Source organism: Myxocyprinus asiaticus, chromosome 30 (genome assembly GCF_019703515.2).
Source record: "Myxocyprinus asiaticus isolate MX2 ecotype Aquarium Trade chromosome 30, UBuf_Myxa_2, whole genome shotgun sequence".
NCBI classification, from domain to species: domain Eukaryota; kingdom Metazoa; phylum Chordata; class Actinopteri; order Cypriniformes; family Catostomidae; genus Myxocyprinus; species Myxocyprinus asiaticus.
This window is the reverse complement of record NC_059373.1, coordinates 13,591,905-13,614,204: the sequence shown is the minus strand read 5'-3', so window position 1 is coordinate 13,614,204 and position 22,300 is coordinate 13,591,905. Positions and strand designations below refer to the sequence as shown.

Here is a 22,300-nt window from a genome sequence, read left to right as displayed (position 1 = left end):
AGTTTTTTTTGCATGATCAGTCATATTTTCAAAATCAATGCCAAAATTTCACAATTTCTGCCAGGGTATGCAAACTTTTGAGCACCACTGTAGCTGTGCGAGGAACAGAACATTTAAATCATTATTTACTGAAAATCTTCCCCTCTGCCTTCCTCTCAAATCAATTTGTGAGTAGTCTCCATAGTTAAAAACGAGTTTACTACTGTAAAATTTTCGATATTTAAAGATATTAGAATTTAAAAACATAGTATAATCAATAATACTATCATGAATGTGAGATTCTGAGTTCAATTATTCAAATCTGCATATTCAAGTCTTTTTCACATAAACTATATATTAAAAGAAAAAGTAAAGAAAGCTTTATAATCTTAAATAATACTAGAGAGACTTCAGTGGATAGTCCACTCCACTGATATTTGTAATACAAACAGAAAATCTCTTAAGGTAAAACAAAGCTCATCAAAACCTAAATTTATCAGAGACGAAGCAACAACTTAAATACAAAATTGCAGAAAGTGCTGTGTAAATACAACTTGGATAAATTAAACATTTAAAAGGATTGTAAGTGATGCTCTTCTAATGCATTAACATTTGAAATCATTGTGCATCCACAAATGAGCAAAAACTCACTCAAGCAGGGTAATAAGTTCATATAAAAGATTTATTCAGCCTTAAATGTTTTAGTGCTTGGTAGCAATACAAAACAGATCTACAAACATTACGTACAGACAGATGCGGCCATGAAAAGCCTCAAACGGCATCATAAATGCTTAAAAATCATTAAATATACACAAAACAAGCACGATTGTAGAGGTGAATATGGGCAACTTGTACAAGACGTGACCGTGTCTTTTATCTGATGTTGTTGAAGGAGTTTGGGATTTAAGGCAGTGTAGACTTAACTCTCCATTAGTGGACGTCACATGGATGCAGCTCCATCAGCCTGTGAGGAAGGTGGAGTTTGGTCTATGAAGGAAAAAGTAGCCAGATTTAAAACTTTACAGCACAACAGCTCCGCTGTCACAGGATACTGATTGTGCCAGTGTTGATCAGTAAATGTTCAGTGAGCATTTGGGTTGAGACATGTGTTACTCACACATGCCATTGGGAGCTCCGGGTTGCCGAGCACCCATCACCTGTCCAGTACCAGCACTGCCCACCGAATGACCTGAGAGGGGTGCGAAAACCAAATGTTATATGTATGAGCTAATAAGGCAAAATAGAGTAGTAGCAAAAGACAGAGGCAGTGAATGTGAAGAACATATAACAGATGTAGTGAACAGGATTGTTGTTTTTGTGTGAGCATGTGTACAATTGCACTACGCACAATCATCAACAGATCAGTCATTGTGTGTTTGTGTGTACCATGCTGAAGTGGGTTATACGCTGTGCTGCTGCTGCTCTGTGAGGTTCCTGCTTGCTGCTGCTGTTCCATGTGCTGTCGTGCTTTCAGCTCAGCATATTTCACCTGCTCTAGGTGGAAGTTCTGCCTCTCAGACAATAACTGCTGTCTCTGCTGCTCCAACTACAACATAGAGACAAAGAGGCAACTTTTTAAATAGTTTACAAAAAAAAAAAAAATGTCAATCGAAACCCGTGTGACTTTCTTTCATCTGTATAACACACTATAAGATACTTTGAGGAATGTCCAACACATTGAAATGAACAACATTAGGGTGAGTAGATTATCTAAATTTTCATTTTTGGGTGAACTATACCTTTAAATATAAATACTTGATGTTTCTCCATTTAAATATCCTTCTTGTTTGCTACATATTATGAATGCATTATTCAGCACATATAACTGCCAAATATAGATCAATGGCTGACAAAGCCAGATCTTTGTAGAACACCACATTAAAAAATAATTTAGTGTCCTCTCAAAGTCTCCCAAGTTTCACAAATTAATCTAACTTATAACCTTGGAAAGATGCCAGGTTTTGCTTGTCTGCTTCAATAAATCTCACTGAAAGAGTCACATTAACTCACAGCCTCTTTTTCTCGATCCATAATGGTCTCCAGTTCTTCAAAGTGTCTCAGTTTGATCTCCAACTTTTTCATCTGAGTCTCAACCAGCAGAGCCACCAGAGACTTAATCTTTCTCTCTTCCACTGCAGCCAAATGCTAGAGGAACAGGACAAAATGAGGAGAAAGAGCAAGAAAGGAAAAAGTGAGTTCAGATTAATTGGTTTTCAACTGGTTTATGTCCATATAGTTTTGTCTTGTCATTAGTGGGATAGTTTACTAAAAAAAAATAAATAAAAAAAACACATTCTCCTGTCAATTATTCACCCTCATGTTGTTCCAAACCCTTATGACTTTCTTTCTAACAAAGTAGATGTTAAGAAGACTGTTTGACCCCATTTACACCTGGTATTTTTTTTTCCCCAATTTGGAATGCCCGATTCCCAATGCGCTCTATGTCCTCAGTGGCATAGTGACTCGCCTCAATCCGAGTGGTGTAGGACGAATCTCAGTTGCCCCTGCATCTGAGACCATCAATCCGTGCATTAAGATGCGTTTTTGGTGATCCGATCACATCCAGTCAGTGCTAAATACAGGTTTAAAATGTTTTGTGATCAGATCACAAAAACCACATAGGAATGTGGTAAAAAAAATGCATGTAACCGCATCACATTTGTGGTGTAAACGCTAATCCGTCCTATATGCGTCCCGCACAGCAGTGGCACGCCACCCCTCACCTGTCAATAAACAGCTGTGCTAAAACAAGAGTTTAAACTTTGTCAGTTACGAGAGGCTTTAAAAGGAAATAACTGTCCGATCTGAAAATTAAATTAAAAAGCAGATACAAACACGAGAACTTCACGGATCTTCTTCAGTATGTCTGAAATCAACATGCAGGGACACTTATGAGAAGTACGAACATCTGCAGCTCAGTTTAATACAAGTTATCCACTAAAAATACAGAAAAATTATATTCCAAATGTTGCTTTTGTTTTTTGATTAAATTTCAGATGCATCTGGGAGAAGTAAAAGTGCACAATTTTTTTTTTCACGCTTTCTATGTATTTTCTGACTTCGTTGCAGTTTATTATCATGCAGTAACACACTAACATAATGATCAACAGCATAGCCAGGTAATTACTTTTGGGTGGGCCTCAATAAAAATGGGTGGGCCAAGAGTTCGTCCAATTTTTTTGTACCATATTTTCATTAACAACAAAGAAGCGGCACATTCAGAAAGTTTTTACACATTCAGAAATAAGGATTTAAGTATTTAAAAAAAAAAAACATTTTCTACCCAATTTGGCATGCCCAATTCCCACTGCTTACATTCAATCTGGATGGTGGAGGACAAGTCTCAGTTGCCTCCGCTTCTGAGATAGTCAATCCACGCATCTTATCACGTGGCTCGCTGTGCATGACACCACGGAGACTCACAGCATGTGGAGGCTCATGCTATTCTCTGCGATCCACGCACAACTTACCACTCACCCCACTGAGAGTGAGAACCACTAATCGCGACCACAAGGAGGTTACCCCATGTGTCTCTACCCTCCCTAGTAACCGGGACAATTTGGTTGCTTAGGAGACCTGGCTGGAGTCACTCAGCACACCCTGGATTCGAACTTGTGACTCCAGGGGTGGTAGTCAGTGTCAATACTCGCTGAGCTACCCAGGCCCCCAGAATGTATGCATTTTAAAAAACAGAAACAGAGTCCCTCCCCTCCAAATCCAATCACAAGTGGCCACAGGAGATGCATTTAAGCAACCAGGTGTAAACAGTGATGTGTCTCACCTGACCACATGTGATCGGATCACCCGAGACATCTTAATACCATACGATAAAAGTGAATGGTGACTGAGGCTAACATTCTGCCTAAAATCTCCTTTTGTGTTCCAAGAAAGAAAGTCATACATGTTTGGATCAACATGAGGGTGAGTTAATGACAAAATTTTCATTTTTGAGTGAACTAACCCTTTAATGTTCTTTGGTGGGTGCCATGAAAGAGGCCTGTGATTATTCAGGAAATTTGACATTCACCTTTGATTTGGTAGCTGCAGATGCTAACGCTGCTGCAGCGGCTGTGGCGATGTTTCCCTCCACCAACTCAAGCTCCGCCCTCCTCCTCATGTCCTCCCCCTCTCCTTGGGCATGGCCCAACTCAAAACTCTCCTCTGGATAAACAAACAATGGAGAAAAAGGAGATATCATATACAATCACAAAACCTACTAAGCAGAATACAATACAGTACACAATATGCCGCAATGAAAGATGTGTTAAATAATCTGGGTTACTGAAATGCAATGCATTGTAGACTGCAAATTTAGGTGAATGTGTGAAGTCATGTGGGTATTAAATGCATTCAGAAAATTAGCATCCAATGCATATTGAATTCCTTTCAAATGTAATATGGGTAGTTTGGTAGTATACTGCAGATTTAGTGTAACTGGGCTTTCACCCTAACTACATTTTGCATGATCAACATCAAATCTTAAGTAACATTTCAGTGTTTACTTGATGCAAACTAATAGGCAAATAAAGAGTGCAAGCGTGTGACACTTTAAGAGTGTCAACATGCAAATGTGACTGTATCTGTCATCAGAACATCTGTGCTTCACTGACCTGCAATGCTCTCCTCTCCTCTCTCTCCTTCACTCTCTTCTTTCTCCTCGTTCTTCACGCGCCCTCCCAAGACACCATCACCCTCAGGCTATGACAGATATTACAGAATCAGTCAAGATTACACAATCAGCCTCTCATAAGACATCAATTCATAGATACATTCTCCTGACCTTTAAGTGAACTCAGTGATATAAAAATGAAGCTTTTACAGACATTCGTATAAGCTCATATAAAGAAAATCATAACTGTAATCATATGATACCATATATAGCAGTGCTTTCTGTGTCACAAAAAAAGTAATTATGTTTAAAATTATGTGTTTGTGAGGTGTGAGTTTGCAGTTTGAATTAAATGCGATGAGATAAAAGACTTGGTAGCAATAGACAATAAAGACAATAGACAACATGTCTTCTGATTCCCAAATGAATGACTCTTATGAGCCTAATCTTTTAATGAATCTATCAAAAAGACACAAACTCACAGGTTATCGGTTCAAATCAGTCTAACAAGTTACTGGCTAAATCCGTCAGAATCGTTACTGAATAAACATCTGATTCACTTAACCCTTGTGCGACCATTGGGACATTTTTGTCTTTTTCATTTTTGTTTTTTCGATCATTTTGCCTGTGTTAATGCCAAACGGCATAAATTTAGCCATAGGTGTGTATTGTAGGTGCGTAAATTTTGATATTTCAACCTCAGTTCCTATAATACATTGATAATACACTGTGTACACAAAATAGCTACACTCAGGACTTTCAGGACAAAAATGTCCCCATTGAAACCCATTAAAACTGCAATATTTGATCCCAGTGCCATTAAAGCATAAAATCATGAATTCTATGATATTATGCTTTAATTCTGGAGCCCTGGCTTCAAAATGTAAATTTTTAATATTTTCCACCAGATGGTGCCATATTTCTCATGTTCAGCCTATGGAGCAAATACATGCTTTTTTCCTATTTTCTGTTTGCTGTATTATAGAGCACTGCAGGCCAATTGAATAAATGATGCAGCTAAAATTGTGTGGGTGTGTTGGTATCGATGTCAGAGTGCGTTTTATATGTGTGTATTGAGAAATGTGTGTGTGTGTAAAAACAACAGTGTCATTATAAAAACAAATTGGCATTTAAAGGGTTAAAATCCTGAAAATTAATGAATATTTGGTAGTTATGATTAGGACTGATGTTGGTTAAAAAATGTACTCACTGAAAGTGGAAAATAATATTAATATATAATATTACTATGGCAGTTTTTTGATGTGGACATTTTTGTCCTCTAAGGACCTCTGAGTAACTTTTTTTTTTTATTGATGCACAAGGGTTAATGACTGGGCCTTTATCTGACTGTGTAGTCAAAGGTACAAATATACAAAAGGGCCATTTCTGCGCATATAGTGAAATGCCACTTCCCGGGTCATTGCATTCTCCCGTCCCTCTCGGGCCACAATGGGGCCCCCTACACCCATCTAATTGAGCCATAACAGATGCCTGAGTCTTACTCAAAGCTTTTAATATATTAAACAAAAAAAATTTAAAATACAAAAACAAAAAAGACCTTGCTTTCTGGGGCCCCCTGGTGGCTCGGGGGCTCTAGGTGCCAGCGTATACTGCTTATAGCTAGAAACGGCCCTGGTTGTAATATATACCGTTTAAAAAAAAAAACAACAACAAAAAAAAAGGTAACACTTCACAATAAGGTTCTACTGTATTTGTTGACATTTGTAAGTGCATTAGTTATCATGAACTAACAATGAACAATAATTATTTACAGTATATATTAATCTTAGTTCATGTTAATTTATACAAAATAAAATTGTTCATTGTTAACTCATGTTAGTTAATAACGCATAAAGTACTGTTAACATACCAATTTTTTTATTAGTATGTGTTTAAAAATAACATTAAGATCAATAAAAGCTGTAGAAGTATTATTCATTGTTAGTTCACATTAACTGGTGTAGTTAACTAATGTTAATGAATACAATTTTAATGTAAAGTGTTACCAAAAACTAAATATGCTGTAAAAAATAGTATTATTTGTTTAGTATGTAGTTCAGACCAATTATGGGGGATGCTGGAGGAGAATTCTGTAAGAAACACTAGAATATAGAGTATTCTCTTTTCATTTGGATTTGTGAAATAGGAACACAAACAGCAGAATGGATGATAATTTGTCTCCAAATCAGCTTCTCGTACCTTTTCATGCTGCTCGGATTCGGCATTCATCTTTTCTATACCAGCCCCATCTAAAATAAAAGACGAACACCATGATCATGTCATATCTGTACACCATATAAAATGATAAACTGCCTTATGCATTTGTAAGTGTTTAGAGTGCATAGAAGGTGATTGTTTAAACCGCATTAACATCATGAAAGTTTTCTTCTTTCCTTTACTGCCCTCCCCAGGATGTTCTAAGTAATATGACTATTCCAATCATTTTTTAAATACTCTAAAAATGTAATGTGTGTGTGCTCATGTGTATGCATGAGAGACAGAGAGATAGATTGGGAGACGAGTACCAGTCTTTTCTGATTGGTCTGTCTCAAGCCCTGCAATACCAGTGAAGGTAGCCTCTAAATTATGCCCAACTCTCTGTGCTTTGAGAAAGCTGGCGTTGAAGAACTCTGGTGGGGCCTCCTCTCTTGCTCTCGAGAACTCCTCTGAAAGAGAGACAAGCATCAAATACATTTTCTACCTTACCACAAATATCAGCCACACAGACACTAACAAACTCTTACCCAGTGCTGCCTTGGCGGCTGCAGAGGCCACTCGAGGGTCGACCACAGATGCAAGGAAAGCAACAGTGCTCATTACAGGGTTCCCTGACTGGCTGAAGGGAACAGGCTGATAGGCAAGTGGGCCCATAGAGGCTTCGGAATTCTCTAGATACGGGTCCTCTATGGGTAACCGCAAGAAGTGAAGAATGCAGTCATCCTGTGTACGGCTGCCCACGTGTTCTGACACCTTGTTCCAGTCATCTTTATACATCTCTAAAGCCTGAGAAGAGGAGAAAGAAAGACAATTGAATGACAAAGACAATATAGTACAATTTAGAGCATTCACAATCTTCTTGACTTGACTGATTGGTTTGTTCACCTCCAAAAGCAACAGCGTTTCCTGTTCTGCCCATTCTTGTCCTGCACTCGCTCCTTTACTCTAAAGATGAACGGGGGGGGTGTAGAGAAAAAGAGCACATAGGTGTTATTTGCTCAGAACCATGGACAGCTCAAGGGACAAATATAAAAAAAATGATTCTGGAATGTTTTGTTTGAACACTGCAAATTGATACTGCAGATGAAGCAGAGCAGTGTATTTTTGTGTGTATGCATGTTTTACCTTAGGATGTTTCCTGGCATAAATATCAGTCCGCAGACCAAAGTTCTGTAGGTCAGATGGCTTTTCTATGGACTTCTCTGGGAAATGCAACATATGCTGAGAGGCTGACACCTTAAAACACAAAATAAAAAGACACATGAGAACCGTGTTACAAGATATCTAATTTATTCATCGCATCAGACTAATAACACTAAAAGTTAGTAAAATGGCCCTCTGGAATACTTGATGCACTGATAATATAATGATTTCAACTCAAATGAATGTTTCCTGTCCATTTATTGATTTTATTTGCCAAGTAGCCGTTCAGTAAGCAGGAAAATGGTCAGTCAGGCAATCCCCATTTTGGGTTTATTTTGTGATCAGGACCAATTGATTGTACATTTTCCCCTACATTTGATGTTTGAGCAAATGAATGTTTGTGTTAAGAGTTTGTGTATTACCTGTAAGGGTCTGTGCTGTAGCGGGACGAGTCCTGAAGGAGTGTCTGAAAGAACATTGAAATGTGGTGTTGGGGGTGGGCCCATAGGGAGGGGTCGGCTCTCTGCATCCACCTGATAATTTATTAACCCCCATTGCTCCAAAAATGCATGAACCCTAAAATGCAAGCACACTGGTTTATAAATAAATGTCAAATGATGTTTGCACAGGTGTGAAATCCTTAATGCAAGTAGAAGTGGCTAAATGCTTCTTGATAGCACTCTTTGAAAATGATGAAACATGGAAGTAGGGCTGCACAATTCATCGAAAAAATACAATTACAATTAGAGCTGCTGCAACTTACGAATTGTAAAAGAGTGTCAATTACATCATTCAGTTTAGGTCTCCTCTCCTAGCGTCAACATTTTCTATTTACAACACATTTTTTGGTCTGTGGCATGCATGAATGCAAGAGCAAATTGGAGGCATTTAAATTAGTCTATTAGCATATCAGAAACAACAAACTAGTATTCTAGTATTGTTGCATTGCTCACTTTATTATTAACACTTGTTTTTCATGCAACAAAGCAATTCAGAAACAGTTCTCAGCTTGTTTGGATATGTAGCCCACAAAGAACATGGTATTCAGTTGTTCCACACACAGAAAAATATGTTTTTTATATTTTAAATATTATAATATTTTAATGTAAATTGCAATTACAGAAACATATTAAGATATTAAAGGAATATTCCGGGTTCGGTTCAAGTTAAGCTCAATCAACAGCATTTGTGGCATAATGTTGATTACCACAAAAATGTATTTCAACTCGTCCCTTCTTTTCTTTAAAAAAGCAAAAATCGAGGTTAAAGTGAAGCACAAACAATGGAAGGCCAATTTTTGGAGGATTTAAAGGAAGAAATTTGAAGCGTATAATTTTATAAAAGCACTTACATTAATTCTTCTGTTAAAACTTATGTGTAATTTGAGCTGTTAAGTTGTTTAAATTGTCATTTTTACAGTCATTTTAGGGTTTGTTGACATTACATCATTCATAAAATTGGCCGTAACTTTACATAAAGGTTAGTAAGTGATTTTATCACACTAATATCAAGTTTATAGGCATAGTATTTATGTCTTGTGGCAATACTTTTAAAAAAGTGAATAATTTAATGTTAAAAAAAATTTGCCCCCATTCACTTCCATTGCAAATGCTTCACTGTAACCCAGATTATTGCTTTTTTTTAAAGAAAAGGAGCGGCAAGTCAAAATAAATCTTTGTGGTAATCAACATTATGCCACCAATGCTGTCGATTGAGCTGAACTTGTATTGAACCCAGAATACTTCTTTAAGACAAAATGCAACATATACACACCTTATAAGTGCACAAACATCTCCTGTCAGGTTTCTTCTGCAAGAGGTTGAGGTCAAATACTCCTGAGGGTTTAGCCGGTACGTGTCAATCATGAAGTTGCGGTATGCCAGATATCTACAAACAACAAACAAATATTAACAAGTTAAATATGATGAGTTTGATACAGAGGGTATGTGCCTGAGTGCATACATGTTTAACTTACATTTCAGGTGTTTTGGACTTATTTTTCCCATTAAAGAACTCGGGCAGTGCTCGTCTCTCAATCTGATGAACACTACCAGACAGAAAAATAAAAAGAGAAATCCAGTATCACTCTTTGCTAAATTAATTAACAAGGTCTGTTAAATCTCTTGTCCAAAGAGATTTTATTTATTTTTGTATTTATTATTTTCAATCTGGCACTGAAGAACACTTCATGAGCAATGCTCGCAAAAGGAAGCTCTTATAAATTAAGACATGACGGAATGGCAGGCATGCATTATATTAAATATCATCTATTACACTTAAACTTTCCCCTGCAGCTGACATCTCAGTAGTCACAAAAAGCTGAGAACAGTAAAAGCTGTATGTCTGCATATGAAACGGTCTCATCTGATTTTGTAATTTCAATAAGACAAAAGACTTCCTGAAGCATTCAGTTATTTCCTTAGATACATTTGCAGATGTTGGGCGAAGGCATGCAGTAACTATGTTTTGGTTGATTCTCATTATTTCTGATTTTATGTTTCACATTGAAAAATGTCCAGCTTATGTCAAACTGGGGGCACCTAGCATGTAAGAGATCTTAACAGATGTCCAATTAAACTCTTACCAGTTGTAGTCAAACCAGGATGCATAGGTGGGTACAATGATGTGATGCGTTTGCTCTGTGGCACTCTCCTCTCCCTCCATCCCACGGCCAAACTCCCTCTGCTCCTCTTCATCCTACACACACAACAGATCAGAACTCAAACTGTTAAAGCAAATGGACATAATGCAACTATGACAACTGAAAAATACAAAAAACAAAAACTGTCTTACTCTAACACCAGAGAGAAGGTCTTCTTCCTGGTCATCTGAAATATTAAAAATACTATTGAATTCTATCAAACATATAGATTTATAATAACATGCTTTAATAATTATATGTTTTAATATGTTGTAAGTTATATAATAATTTACTGAATGACCAGACACCTGAAAATTCCATAGAGACAAGAAAACACAAACCTACCCAAGTCAGCCATTATCCCTCCTTTGACTGGGGTGTTTTCACTGTCTTTTTTCAGATTCACTGTAGCCAATAAGAAAAAGGTATGGTGATACTCTCCCAACCAAATAGACAACTTAAGAACAGAACACAAAAAGAAAAAGAAAACCAAAAAGAAGTTACCATTTTTAGGCAGAATAACTTCCTCCATGTTAGGGACAGGTGTTGGATCCTCCATGTCTTTGGTGAGGTCTTCCTCTGGCTCCACCACTTCTGGCTGTCCACGCCTCTTATATGCCCCTGAACTACAGGGTTATATCAGAATGAATAAGCTATAAATAAAAGCCACTAATCATACTAACAAATAATCATATTACAGGAGACTCATGACATTCTTTCAGAGGAAAGAATCTCTGTGATAAAAAAGCGGTGATGCAACAGTGATGCAAATGGAAGAATATAAAGAGAGAGAAATGCAATTCTACCCTTTCTTTCCTCCCTTCTTCCTAGAGTCAGAGGATGATGGAGAAGGGGAGCGCCGCCGCTTCTTCCCTGATTTCCGTTCCTTGTGAAAGAGAAAGAAAATAAGAGACTCAATCTAAGAGGACAAACAGAAACAAACCTAAACTGACAGCAACAACAACCTCAAAGAATGAGATGACAGAGTCGAGGGAAAAGTATACCTCTTCACTTTGGTAGATACGCTGCCGGAAGCTGACACTATTCCCATTTTCATCTAGCTCATAGTCTTCCTCATTCATCCACTCATTAAATTTGTCAGTGTCGAGGACCCATTTGGCATGAACCTGGAAAAAAAAACTGGTGTTTTAGAAGATAATCTCATTTAAGTGTCATCTGTCACTACAAATTAAAGCCCATCTCAGCATTTTAATTATTGTCTGGGGTAAACAATAGACAAAGTGATCTTGAGGTTAGAGTAGAGGTTCATGGTAATTCAAGGTATTAAAGGGATAGTTCACCCAGAAATAAAAACCCTCTCATCATTTACTCACCCTTCGTTCTTCTGCAGGACACAAAACAAAGATTATACAGAAGAATATTCCAGCTCTGTAGGTCCATACAATGCAAGTATATGGTGGCAAGAACTTTGAAGCTCCAAAAATGCAACATAAAAGTAATCCATAAAACTCCAGTGGGTACATATATATCTTCAGAAGCAATATGATAGGTGTGGAAGAAAAAGATCAATATTTAAGTCCTTTCTTACTATAAATTCTCCTCCCTGCCCAGTAGGTGGCGATATGCATGAAGAATGAGAATCGCCATAAAAAAAAAAAAAAAAAAAAAAAAAGAGTAAGAGTGTGGAAGAGAAATTGGAGACTAAAATATTGTTCTGTTTCTCACCCACACTTATCATATCACTTCTGAAGATTTGGATTTAAACAAGGATTACTTTCATGCTGCCTTTTTATGCTTTTGAAGCTTCAGAGATTTGGACCCTGTTGACTTGCACTGTGAGGACCTACACAGCTGAAATATTCTCCTAAAAATCTTTGTTTGTGTTCAGCTTAAGAAAGAAAGTCATTCACATTTGGGATGGCATGAGGGTGAGTAAATGATGAGAGAATTTTCATTTTTGTTTGAACTATTCATTTTTTTTTTTTTACCTTCCAGCACCTGTCTGTGTTGGGGGGTTCTTCCACTTCTCCATCCACATCACTTGCTGACACTAGTGAGTCATAACTATAAAAAATATATATATATATATATTTTAGAAGAATAAATCATAATTTCACCATAAGGAAACGCAGTATGAAATGTAGCAATTTCTAATCTGTGCATTTTAAAGCTGCACTACGGAAGCTTTTTTGGTTCAAAATGAACTAAATATCATTATTGGTTGAGTACATAAAAAACAGTGTTCAAAAGTGTTCATTTGAATTTTGAGCTGTCGAGTCGGATTTGGCTTGAAATCGCAGGTTTATGTCGTTAATCCTTGCGACATTACGTCATGTTCGTAAACACAGAAAAGAAGTACCGGCTGTCATGTGTTCTGGCTGGCTGTTCAGTCTGTCACTTACAGTTCTGGACCGCATTACAGCAGTCTAGATGGATGTTTATCTGTTAACTGTTTGGCGAAGTTCTTTACATGGTAGGGTTGTTGAAGCTTATATTGCTTGTCATGCTTTTATGGATCGAACATTACCCGTGTGGTAACAGATCACGATGTACATTGTCTGGTGAAGTTACTGTAACATGTTTACTAATATTCATGACTTCTGAATATTTTATAACATTGCTGTAGTTTCCAGGTTCCCCAAGTGTGTGTGCCACTGTTTTCTCATTTATTTTGCCCCAGTCGCAGAAATGCACAAGCAAATAACTTATTGTCCTTTTAGCTGATTGTCTTTTTACAAATCTGTTTAAAAGTCACTTTACGTGCAAGTTACTACAAGGTAGTTCCCCATGAAATATAATCATCTCAAGTTGTACCAGTTTCATAGCACAGTAATGTACATATTAATTTGTTTAGTGTGTAACCATTTCTCTATTATAACTTTGCTGCTAAGCAAATTGTTAAACTTATTATTTTAATTGTTATATTACATATTTCTACATTTTATTTCATGTTTAATAAAGTATATTTCAACCCCATCATTACTGAATTCTCATTTTATATTTTTAATTTACAGTTTTATTGTGTAAATTGCATTGAGGTACTAGTATTATGGTTTTACTTACATTATCAGCTGAGGCTGTACAATATAATATACAGTAATTAAAATCTTCCACTGAACTCTTCATTTATTCATTCATTCAAAATATGTAAATACGAGTGTTGTTTGTCTTTAAAGCAAGTAATATTTCGGTTTTAAATGTTTAATCGAATAACAAAATATCAACATGAAAATAGCATGTTATGATCCAGCTCCAGATATCTCCCAGTCATGATCACACACAGGCAAAGTCCAGGTAAACTCAAATCATGAGATTCATCCACGCAGAAAAGCAAGTAAACTCACGTAAAGTATTCTTCCGCAAATTGCTTGCTATTTTAAGTTTAAACTACATAGTTCCGTAGTGCAGCTGTAAAGGTGCACTCAGTAACTTTTTGTTTGTGTTATCTTGGACTTACAGTGACACTTAGTGGTGTGCATGCAGCATCATTCAAAATCAATAGTTTTCAGTTACAGATGCCATTATATAAATTCACTATTCACAATCAGCCATGATTAATTTAATCAAAGACTGAAAGTGTCCAATAACAAGACGGTTACTGAGATTAAGCAAGTAGTATTCAGCTGGTCATGTGATCATAACATGGCAGCCCCCATGAGGGCGCCCTTGCCACATGTAGAATAAAACAGCTTTTATAAGGTTATTGATAACACTAGAGCCCTAATCTCATGGGAGTGGTCATGATTTTATATATGTTTCAAAATTACAATTCATTTCTTTAGGAGTAAAACTGTTTTAATGGGGGGAAAAAAATTATTGAGTGCTAGCGGTCGACCGATACATCGGTTTTGCAGATTAAATGGCACAGATAACAAATTTCTGGAACTATCGGTTATCGACAAAAATCCACACTGATAGTTTTTCCCCGTTGCGTCCGGTGCTGGAGCAGCTGGGAAGGGTCCGCTGTTGTTATACAGTATGAGAGCGGCACTTCACTGATGCCTTGTGGTGTTTGTTTTGACACGCGAGACTACACTCTGCATAGAGAGGAACACTTCATATGCAGATTTAAAACATCAACAACGAAAAGGTATGTATACAGTACATGTTGTCATATCATTGTAAAGTAATTAATATGTTGACTAGATGCTGCATTAGTAGAGAACAGCTGTATGTTTGCCAATGAGGCTGAGAGGATGCTAACATTAAAGCTAACCTCAAGCGGTTAGAACAATGTGACAAAAATACACGCAAGTCCTACCCAAATGTTTAAATGTCACGATTGTTACCATCTATTACCATCTATTTGCATTCATTTATATCCAGCTGGTCACGTTTATGCATTCGTTAGCCAACTAAGTTGCATATTTAAAGCTAGTGATGTGAGAAAGCAAATTAATATCTTCATGCAGCCGAGAGAAGCGTATAAACAAATCAGAAACGCATCTGATTTCAATTAAAAAAATGTATCATCACTGTAATATGATGACTTCAGATCAGTCACATTCTTGCACTAAAAAAGGTTAGACACAGCACAAAAAATACAGTTTAACAGAAAGCAGGTGTCTCAATATGATTTTAAAGTTCTTTTTAATGGCACACACCATCTAAAAAACCGCACTCCTGCTGAATAAACAAAAACAAAGGGAAACAAAGATGTTCATGTAGCATGCGTTAACATAGAAAAACAAAAGGATGGTTACAAAAGCGTTCGGTGTGAACAGCCCATTACAGTTTGTGGAGGTCTTTGGCCGTTGCGTCTTGCTCTCTTATAAGCGTTTCTCAGATTGAGCAATGAGTTGTTTAAATTCTTTGTCAGGAAAGATGTTCAAATTGGAAATATGTGTCTCGAGATCCTCGCGTTCGGTTCCATTCTGTTGTGTTCCGTCTGTATGAACAGCCCCTGGCCTGGGCTCATAGTCTGAGCCGCTTCACCACCGAGTTCAGCCGAATACCACTGCTATCTGTGAATATTACTACTCTACATACAACTGTACTGAATAAAAAACAATGTGGTATTTCGCTGTTATTATGAAGCTTGAGTCTGGAGTAGTAGGAATCAGTGCAAGTATAATACCATGTGAACTGTCTATTGAAGCGTTTTCCCCCCTCATTTTACTTTTGACTTAACATTTGATAATATGGACTGACTAAAACTTTTTATTTATTTATTTTATGCACATTAGTTGAAAATGAAATCCTCTTTTTTAATAGCCAGGATAGGAATGTTCTATGCAATAATATAACGGTGCTGAATGGTTGATATATTTATTGCGACCTCTTGTGGACTAAGGAAACAATCTCAATTTAAAAATCAGCTTACTTTAAAATTCGAATATTAGTTCATATGTATTCATATTTATACATTTATGTTATTTAAAAAAGTACAATACATTTTTATGGTTCAGTCAATACTGTTTATTTTTGTAATAAAGTTCAACACTATTTTACTTTGAGTGTTATTTTTTCATTCAGCATCAATTTTAAAAACTATCGGTTGATTAAGTTGGGCAGTTCCTGCCGGTAACCGATTAGTTATTGGTATCAGTAAGATCCACTATCGGTCAACCTCTACTGAGTGCAGCTTTAAGTATACGTGTGTGATGTATTTTCTACCTGTCTGGGCACATGCCCCAGTGCACCATCACTTGCCGATCTAATGGCATGACTAGTCTTAGCCACTCTTCTGTAAAAGGTAAATAAACACAAGCATCTACAATAAACAGTATATGTACAAATATGTCTATTACAGCAGAAAAAAACAGGCTTCCACATTCAGAAATTACACAAAAACCTAAACACACCTTCATCAGCTGTGGAGGGGGACGGGTATATCTGGTGTGTGGCTTGTGACTTCTCTTCTGTCACTGTGCCCTAAAAAAAGTGAGAAAGAAAAGTATTACACATGAACACCAATATGTGTACAGGTTAGATTTCCTGAGTTCTTTTGCCTTTTATAACTTTTTTTCCATTCACCTGGTGTCGCATGACAATGTCTTTGAGTTTGAGAGCCTGCTTCTGTTCCAAGTCAGGGGACAGGTACACTACAGGTCTGCTTAATAGATTATTCTAGTATAAACAAACACACAGGTCAGATATTGTCCATAAAAAAAAGATTCTCATGTCTTTGCTATGATCCAAGCACAAATACCTGTATTAGTGTTTTCTCCACACAGGCGAACATTTCAACGTTGCGATCCACTCTGGATGGGTTCTGAAGATCAAAGCGTCTCCTTTGATAAAACAAAAATAAAAATACACACTGGATGAGTTACGTCTGATATCATCTTTATTACACACAATTTTATTAGCTTAGGGATCACCTGATTTGATATCCATCTCACATCCAATTAGGACTGTACATTTGACAACAACATACATTCAAGGAGCTTACATAAGCTGTTAATACTAACCAGCCCTGTTCTGTCTTAAACTTGTACACTGATCCCAGAATATGGCAGAGAGCACCGCCCGGCTGCAGATCCAGAAAACACTTTGCCTGAGGACAAAGAAACAAATTCACATTGATTACTTGGAACTTTGCAATATTTTTATTATATGAATGATCTGGGTGTGGTGATGTTTGTTTCCTTGACTCAGTCAATCAGGTTAGAAACTGAAAGAGAATTACATTAAACTGTGCTCTATGCATGAGACACCATGTGGGTTTTATTTTAAGAGAGACTGAAAGAGTCAGAGAAAGACAATGCTCATAAAAGTGAGGAAAAAGCAGTGACTCACCGGTAGTTTCGTAAAGCCTGGGTTATTTGCTCGGCGGCCAAAAGAGTCCTCATGAAACTGCAGCAGCTGGGTGACCAGCCCAGACAGTAACTTGCTGGAGGGAGCATCGGTCTGCACATACTTGACATAAAAAACACAAGCACAGATTAGTGAGATTGAAAGTAAGGCCTGTAGTTTTAACTTTCACCCCACTGGATTTATATCTTCCACTCACAGTACTAGTAATACTGATTAATTTATACATTTTAATTAAGAACATCAGATGCATCATGCCATGTGTTACCTACACAGTGTAGGTAGGGTGATCAGTGATAGTATAGACACTGAGAGGGGGTGTGTCACTCAGGTCAAGTAAACAAACAACACTACAACAAGCGCCTGTTTCCGCAACCTCAAAGATGCTAGTATGCTAAGATGAATATTTACTCACATTACGCGGGAACTAAAAACCATCATTTAATTTAACCCTTAAGCAAAAGGTGCTGAGTCTGATCTAAACCAAACTTTACAATAAACATGACTACAGGATGAAGGTTGTCATTTGTGCTCTGTCGTATAAGTTTAGACAGTATTCTGTTTAGCTAGCTGTTCACTTCTGTATCTTACCAAAAACAAAAGCCAAAATACTTCCAAATAAAAGAGCCTTTTGCATTTTTAGACGCTGATGAGAATCCGAAAACGCTAAAAGAACAACAGAACTGTCTGTAAAGCAATCAAAGAAAGCTTTGGTAACCACCACATCATATGGGGTTTCCCGCTTCAGATGGCAAACCTTTTTATAATACTTTCCGATCCAGCTGCGGACCGTTTCCATCTGAGAGATTATCTCTGAGCTCTCCCAGAATTTACAGCACGGTCCACCATCCATTCTTCGGCTTAATGAGGAGCTACAACCGGCTTGACTTGTAGTAGGTCCCGCAGAAGCAGATCCTGGAGGTTGTGTGGCCATTGTTACATGCTAATTAGCCTCCGCTACACAGAATGACTGAATCCTCTAGAGCGCCTCTAGCGGTCACACTGACGATGGCGCCAAACGACTCTGGGGACTCGTGGAATACTACTGTACTGACTACTGCATGCTACACATAGAAATATTGTATACTGCCTTCTAGTTTTTGTAATGGAACAGTAGGCTACTATAAACGGTTTAAAATCTTGTATACAGCAAGTTGTTTCAGCCCAGACTAATACTAATTAATACACACGGTTCAAGAACATTTAAAAAAATATAATGTACAGTTGAAGTCATAAGTTTACATACACTTAGGTTGAAGTCCTTAAAACTCATTTTTTTAACCACTCCACAGATTTAATATTAGCAAACTATAGTTTTGGCAAGTCGTTTAGGACATCTACTTTGTGCATGACACGAGTAATTTTTCCAACATTTGTTTACAGACTGATTTTTTCACTTTTAATTGACTATATCACAATTCCAGTGGGTCAGAAGTTTACATACACTAAGTTAACTGTGCCTTTAAGCAGCTTGGAAAATTCCAGAAAATTATGTCAAGTCTTTAGACAATTAGACAATTAGCTTCTGATAGGAGGTGTACTAAATTGGAGGTGTACCCGTGGATGTATTTTAAGGCCTACCTTCTAACTCAGTGCCTCTTTGCTTGACATCATGGGAAAATCAAAAGAAATCAGCCAAGACCTCAGAAAAAAAAAAAAAAAAAATTGTGGACCTTCACAAGTTTTGTTCATCCTTGGGAGCAATTTCCAAACACCTGAAGGTACCACGTTCATCTGTACAAAAAATAGTACACAAGTATAAACACCATGGGACCATGCAGCCATCATACCGCTCAGGAAGGAGATGTATTCTGTCTCCTAGAGATGAACGTGGTTTGGTGCGAAAAGTGCAAATAAATCCCAGAACAACAGCAAAGGACCTTGTGAAGATGCTGGAGGAAACAGGTACACTGTAAAAAAATGTCTGTAATTTTTAATAGTAAAAGACTGTAAAAATGCTACAGAAATAAAATGTTAATTGAGTATTAACTGTAAAATATACAGTACATTTTTTTATGTTTTTAAAAGACAATACAGTAGTTTTTACAATAAAAATGTTGTAAAAATTACATTTATTTTAGATTTAAAAAGTATGATTTTCCTGTATAATTAATGGTAAAAATGTACATTTGTTTAACAAAAGAGTACATGTACAGTAAATTATTTTTAAAATTACAATAAAAAAACAGTAATCGGGTGTTCCCAGAATTCCCTGCTGACCCATTACATTTCATTATATTTATGGGAATAGTTATTTAGTTTAGTTCATGTTTACTGCATTATATAAATTTCACATGTGTTACTCTGATGGTGTTTAGTATTTGTGTGAGTGACGCTGAGCACTGTCTCTACATGTTTATTGGTCATGGCTTGTGGAAGAGCCACTATTGGTGAACTTCATATCATCATGTGCTCTTCTGTAATTTTTATGGTGACTTACAATACCTTATAAAGTAAAAAGCAGATTTTTACAGTTTCAGAAGGCTAATATCAAGTTTATGAAGTTTGTTTTACTGTAAACTTAACAGATTTTAAAAAAAAGAATTCAGTGCCATCGAGGTCATGTAAATTACAATAGTTTTAAACTGTAAAATGTACAGGTTGTTCTGTAAAGTTGTTTACATTTTTACTATATTTTTTACACAATTATTCTGGCAACCACAGCTGGCAGTGTTTTTTTTTTTTTTTGTAAAAACAACAGGATTTTTTTTTTTTACAGTGTAAACAAGTATCTATATCCAGTAAAACGTGCCTGATATTGACAACCTAAAAGGCTGCTCAGCAAGGAAGAAGCCATTTGGCTACTACACAGGGCATAACAAATGCAATGATTGTTCCTCATCCAAATTAAATGGAGGAGGGAAGATTGCCTGAAGGTGAACCACCTGCATTCTGAAGGGTGTGGTTAGGACCTTAGGCACATAGCCTTTTCTGGGTTTGACAATGGTTTTTGAAAGACCGGGGCCAAACTCCAGACATGAATTGTCAATTGATAGTACATGCAGGTCACGACCTGCTTTACTGAGGCCAGAGCCAGCAGTAGTCCGGACTTAACGTAGAGCATGCGCAAATCAACGGAGTCCAAAGGCTCGAAGGGGGGCCCTGCGAGAGCTTTTAGGACTAAAGTTATGTCCCAAGTCGGGAGTGTAGCCGGGCGAGGTGGGTTTAATCATCTTGCTCCTTTAAGGAACTTTATGATTAAATCATGCTTCCCTATAGTGGCACTGGCTTCATGTGCGTGATACTCAGATTTAGTCGCCACATACACTTTGAGCGTTGACAGAGTGAGTCCTGCATCTAATCAGCATCTCTATCATTGACACTCGCTCCATAGGAGGAGGTGACGCGTCAGTCTCAACAGTGGCGGTGAATGAATTCCGCCTTGGCGGTTTATATATGCCACAACTGTCATGTTGTCTGAGCGAACCAGGGCATGACAGTTCTCTATTTCTGACTGAAAAGCCTTTAAGGCTAGGAATACAACCGATAGCTCTAGGTGGTTGTTGTGCCACGCTTTCTTCGCACCTGTCCAGGTGCTGAAAGTCAGGCATCCATCGCACACCGCCCCCCAACCTGTGTTGGAAGCATCCGTAGTCATCACTTTCTGCCTGACAACCTGCCCCAGCGTGACACCTTGCTGGTAAAAAGCAGGAGCTGTCCAGGGTGCTAAAGCAGCTATACAGCGGCGGGATATAGTGATGTGCATGCGCCCTTGGGACCAATTATGTCATGGCACACGGCATTTCAGCCAGCACTGAAGAGGTCTCGGGTAAGAGACCTACTGGATGGCAGATGCTGTCGCCATAAACCCCAATGCTTTCTGAAACAGCTTCAGTGTAAGTGTTCTCCCCAGTCTGAACTGAGACAGACACTGTAGAATGGCCTGAACACGCTCACTTGTGAGGTGCGCGCGCCCGCTCGTAAAGTCGAGGGGGACTCACAGAAAGGAGATTTGTTGGCTGGGGGAGAGCGTGCTCTTTGCCCAGTTCACATTGAGGCCCAAACTGTTTAGATGTTGAAGCAGCAAGTCCGTAAGAGGTGCATGCCGCTCCGTTTCAGAGGGGCGAGAACCGCATCGATGCACTTTGTGAATGTGAGAGGAGCCAGAGGCAGTCCGAAGGGCAGGATTTTGAATTGATACGCTGTTCCCTTGAACGCGAATCTCAAAAACATCCTGTGATGTTGTACAATTTGGATATGAAAGTACGCATCAGATCTATCGGATCCTGTGGCTGTACATACGATAAGATCCGTTTCGGAGTAATCATTTTGAACGGGCACTTTGAGTGAACGATTTAAATGTCCCAGATCCACGATTGGCTGAAGCCCCCCATCTTTCTTTGGGACAAGAAAATAACGGCTGTAAAACCCTTTTTGGGTTTGACAATTTGGCACAATCTCTATTGCACTTTTCACGAGGAGATTGTGTATTTCGGCTCGTAACACTGGCGTGTCTTCGGACAAAACTGTGGAAGACAGAACGCCATTGAAACGGGGTGGCTGGCGTGCAAATTAGATCATATAACCATGTTAGATCTTTCTTTGTACCCATTCTGAAATACCCGTTAGGGCTCGCCACGCATCCGCGTAGCAGGACAGAGGGCAATCTGGTTTGCTCACCGTATAATATAATGCGTTGCTCACCATAGGGAAGTGGTTGCGCATAATGTGTGTGCTTCGAAGAGGGAAAGGGCTCTTTTTTTGAGAATGTATTCACATCTCATGCATTTGCAATGAGTGCTGTATACTTTATTGCATTTTTTTATTGCATTTATTGTGTTATTGTAGTGTAAGGCACAGAAACAACATTTTGCATAACATTGTGAACAATAATATTCTTTCCCGACAAACAGCATTGGGGAGATGGGGAACAGTGTTCTGTCTCCAGTCGAGCCTTCTTTGGAGCAGACCCAGAGGGAAACACGGGCTCTGATTTCTGCTTCAAAGGGTTGCGCCCATCAGGAGTGCTTCCGCTGCACGGGGTTGTTCCTCCC

At 37.9% G+C, this 22,300-nt stretch overlaps 1 protein-coding gene across 1 annotated transcript; it reads right to left on the bottom strand.

The window, feature by feature from the left end:
* Positions 1–643: 643 nt before the first annotated feature.
* Positions 644–18,259, bottom strand: LOC127421584 (SWI/SNF complex subunit SMARCC1-like). Its single transcript, XM_051664719.1, has 28 exons — positions 18,064–18,259; positions 17,292–17,411; positions 16,964–17,049; positions 16,702–16,783; positions 16,527–16,619; positions 16,355–16,424; positions 16,167–16,236; positions 12,539–12,614; positions 11,594–11,716; positions 11,396–11,475; positions 11,094–11,215; positions 10,935–10,994; positions 10,742–10,776; positions 10,533–10,645; positions 9,924–9,995; positions 9,722–9,835; positions 8,371–8,524; positions 7,931–8,041; positions 7,691–7,750; positions 7,333–7,591; positions 7,114–7,254; positions 6,788–6,837; positions 4,590–4,677; positions 4,007–4,140; positions 1,990–2,124; positions 1,366–1,525; positions 1,097–1,168; positions 644–966 (listed from the first exon to the last, which is right to left on the bottom strand). The coding sequence occupies exons 1-28, from the start codon at positions 18,238–18,240 to the stop codon at positions 920–922; spliced, it is 2,904 nt and encodes a 967-aa protein (XP_051520679.1). The 5' UTR covers positions 18,241–18,259; the 3' UTR covers positions 644–919.
* Between the last annotated feature and the right edge of the window lie 4,041 nt (positions 18,260–22,300).

Bases quoted from the DNA above. Each gene is read 5' to 3' on its own strand.
- LOC127421584 (XM_051664719.1), bottom strand. From the start codon at position 18,240: ATGGCCACACAACCTCCAGGATCTGCTTCTGCGGGACCTACTACAAGT. The intron at 9,836-9,923 runs GTAAGTTAAACA...TGTTGTTTGTAG, and splicing joins AAGTCCAAAACACCTGAAAT to ATATCTGGCATACCGCAACT. The intron at 7,592-7,690 runs GTGAACAAACCA...TCCTCTTCTCAG, and splicing joins AAACGCTGTTGCTTTTGGAG to GCTTTAGAGATGTATAAAGA.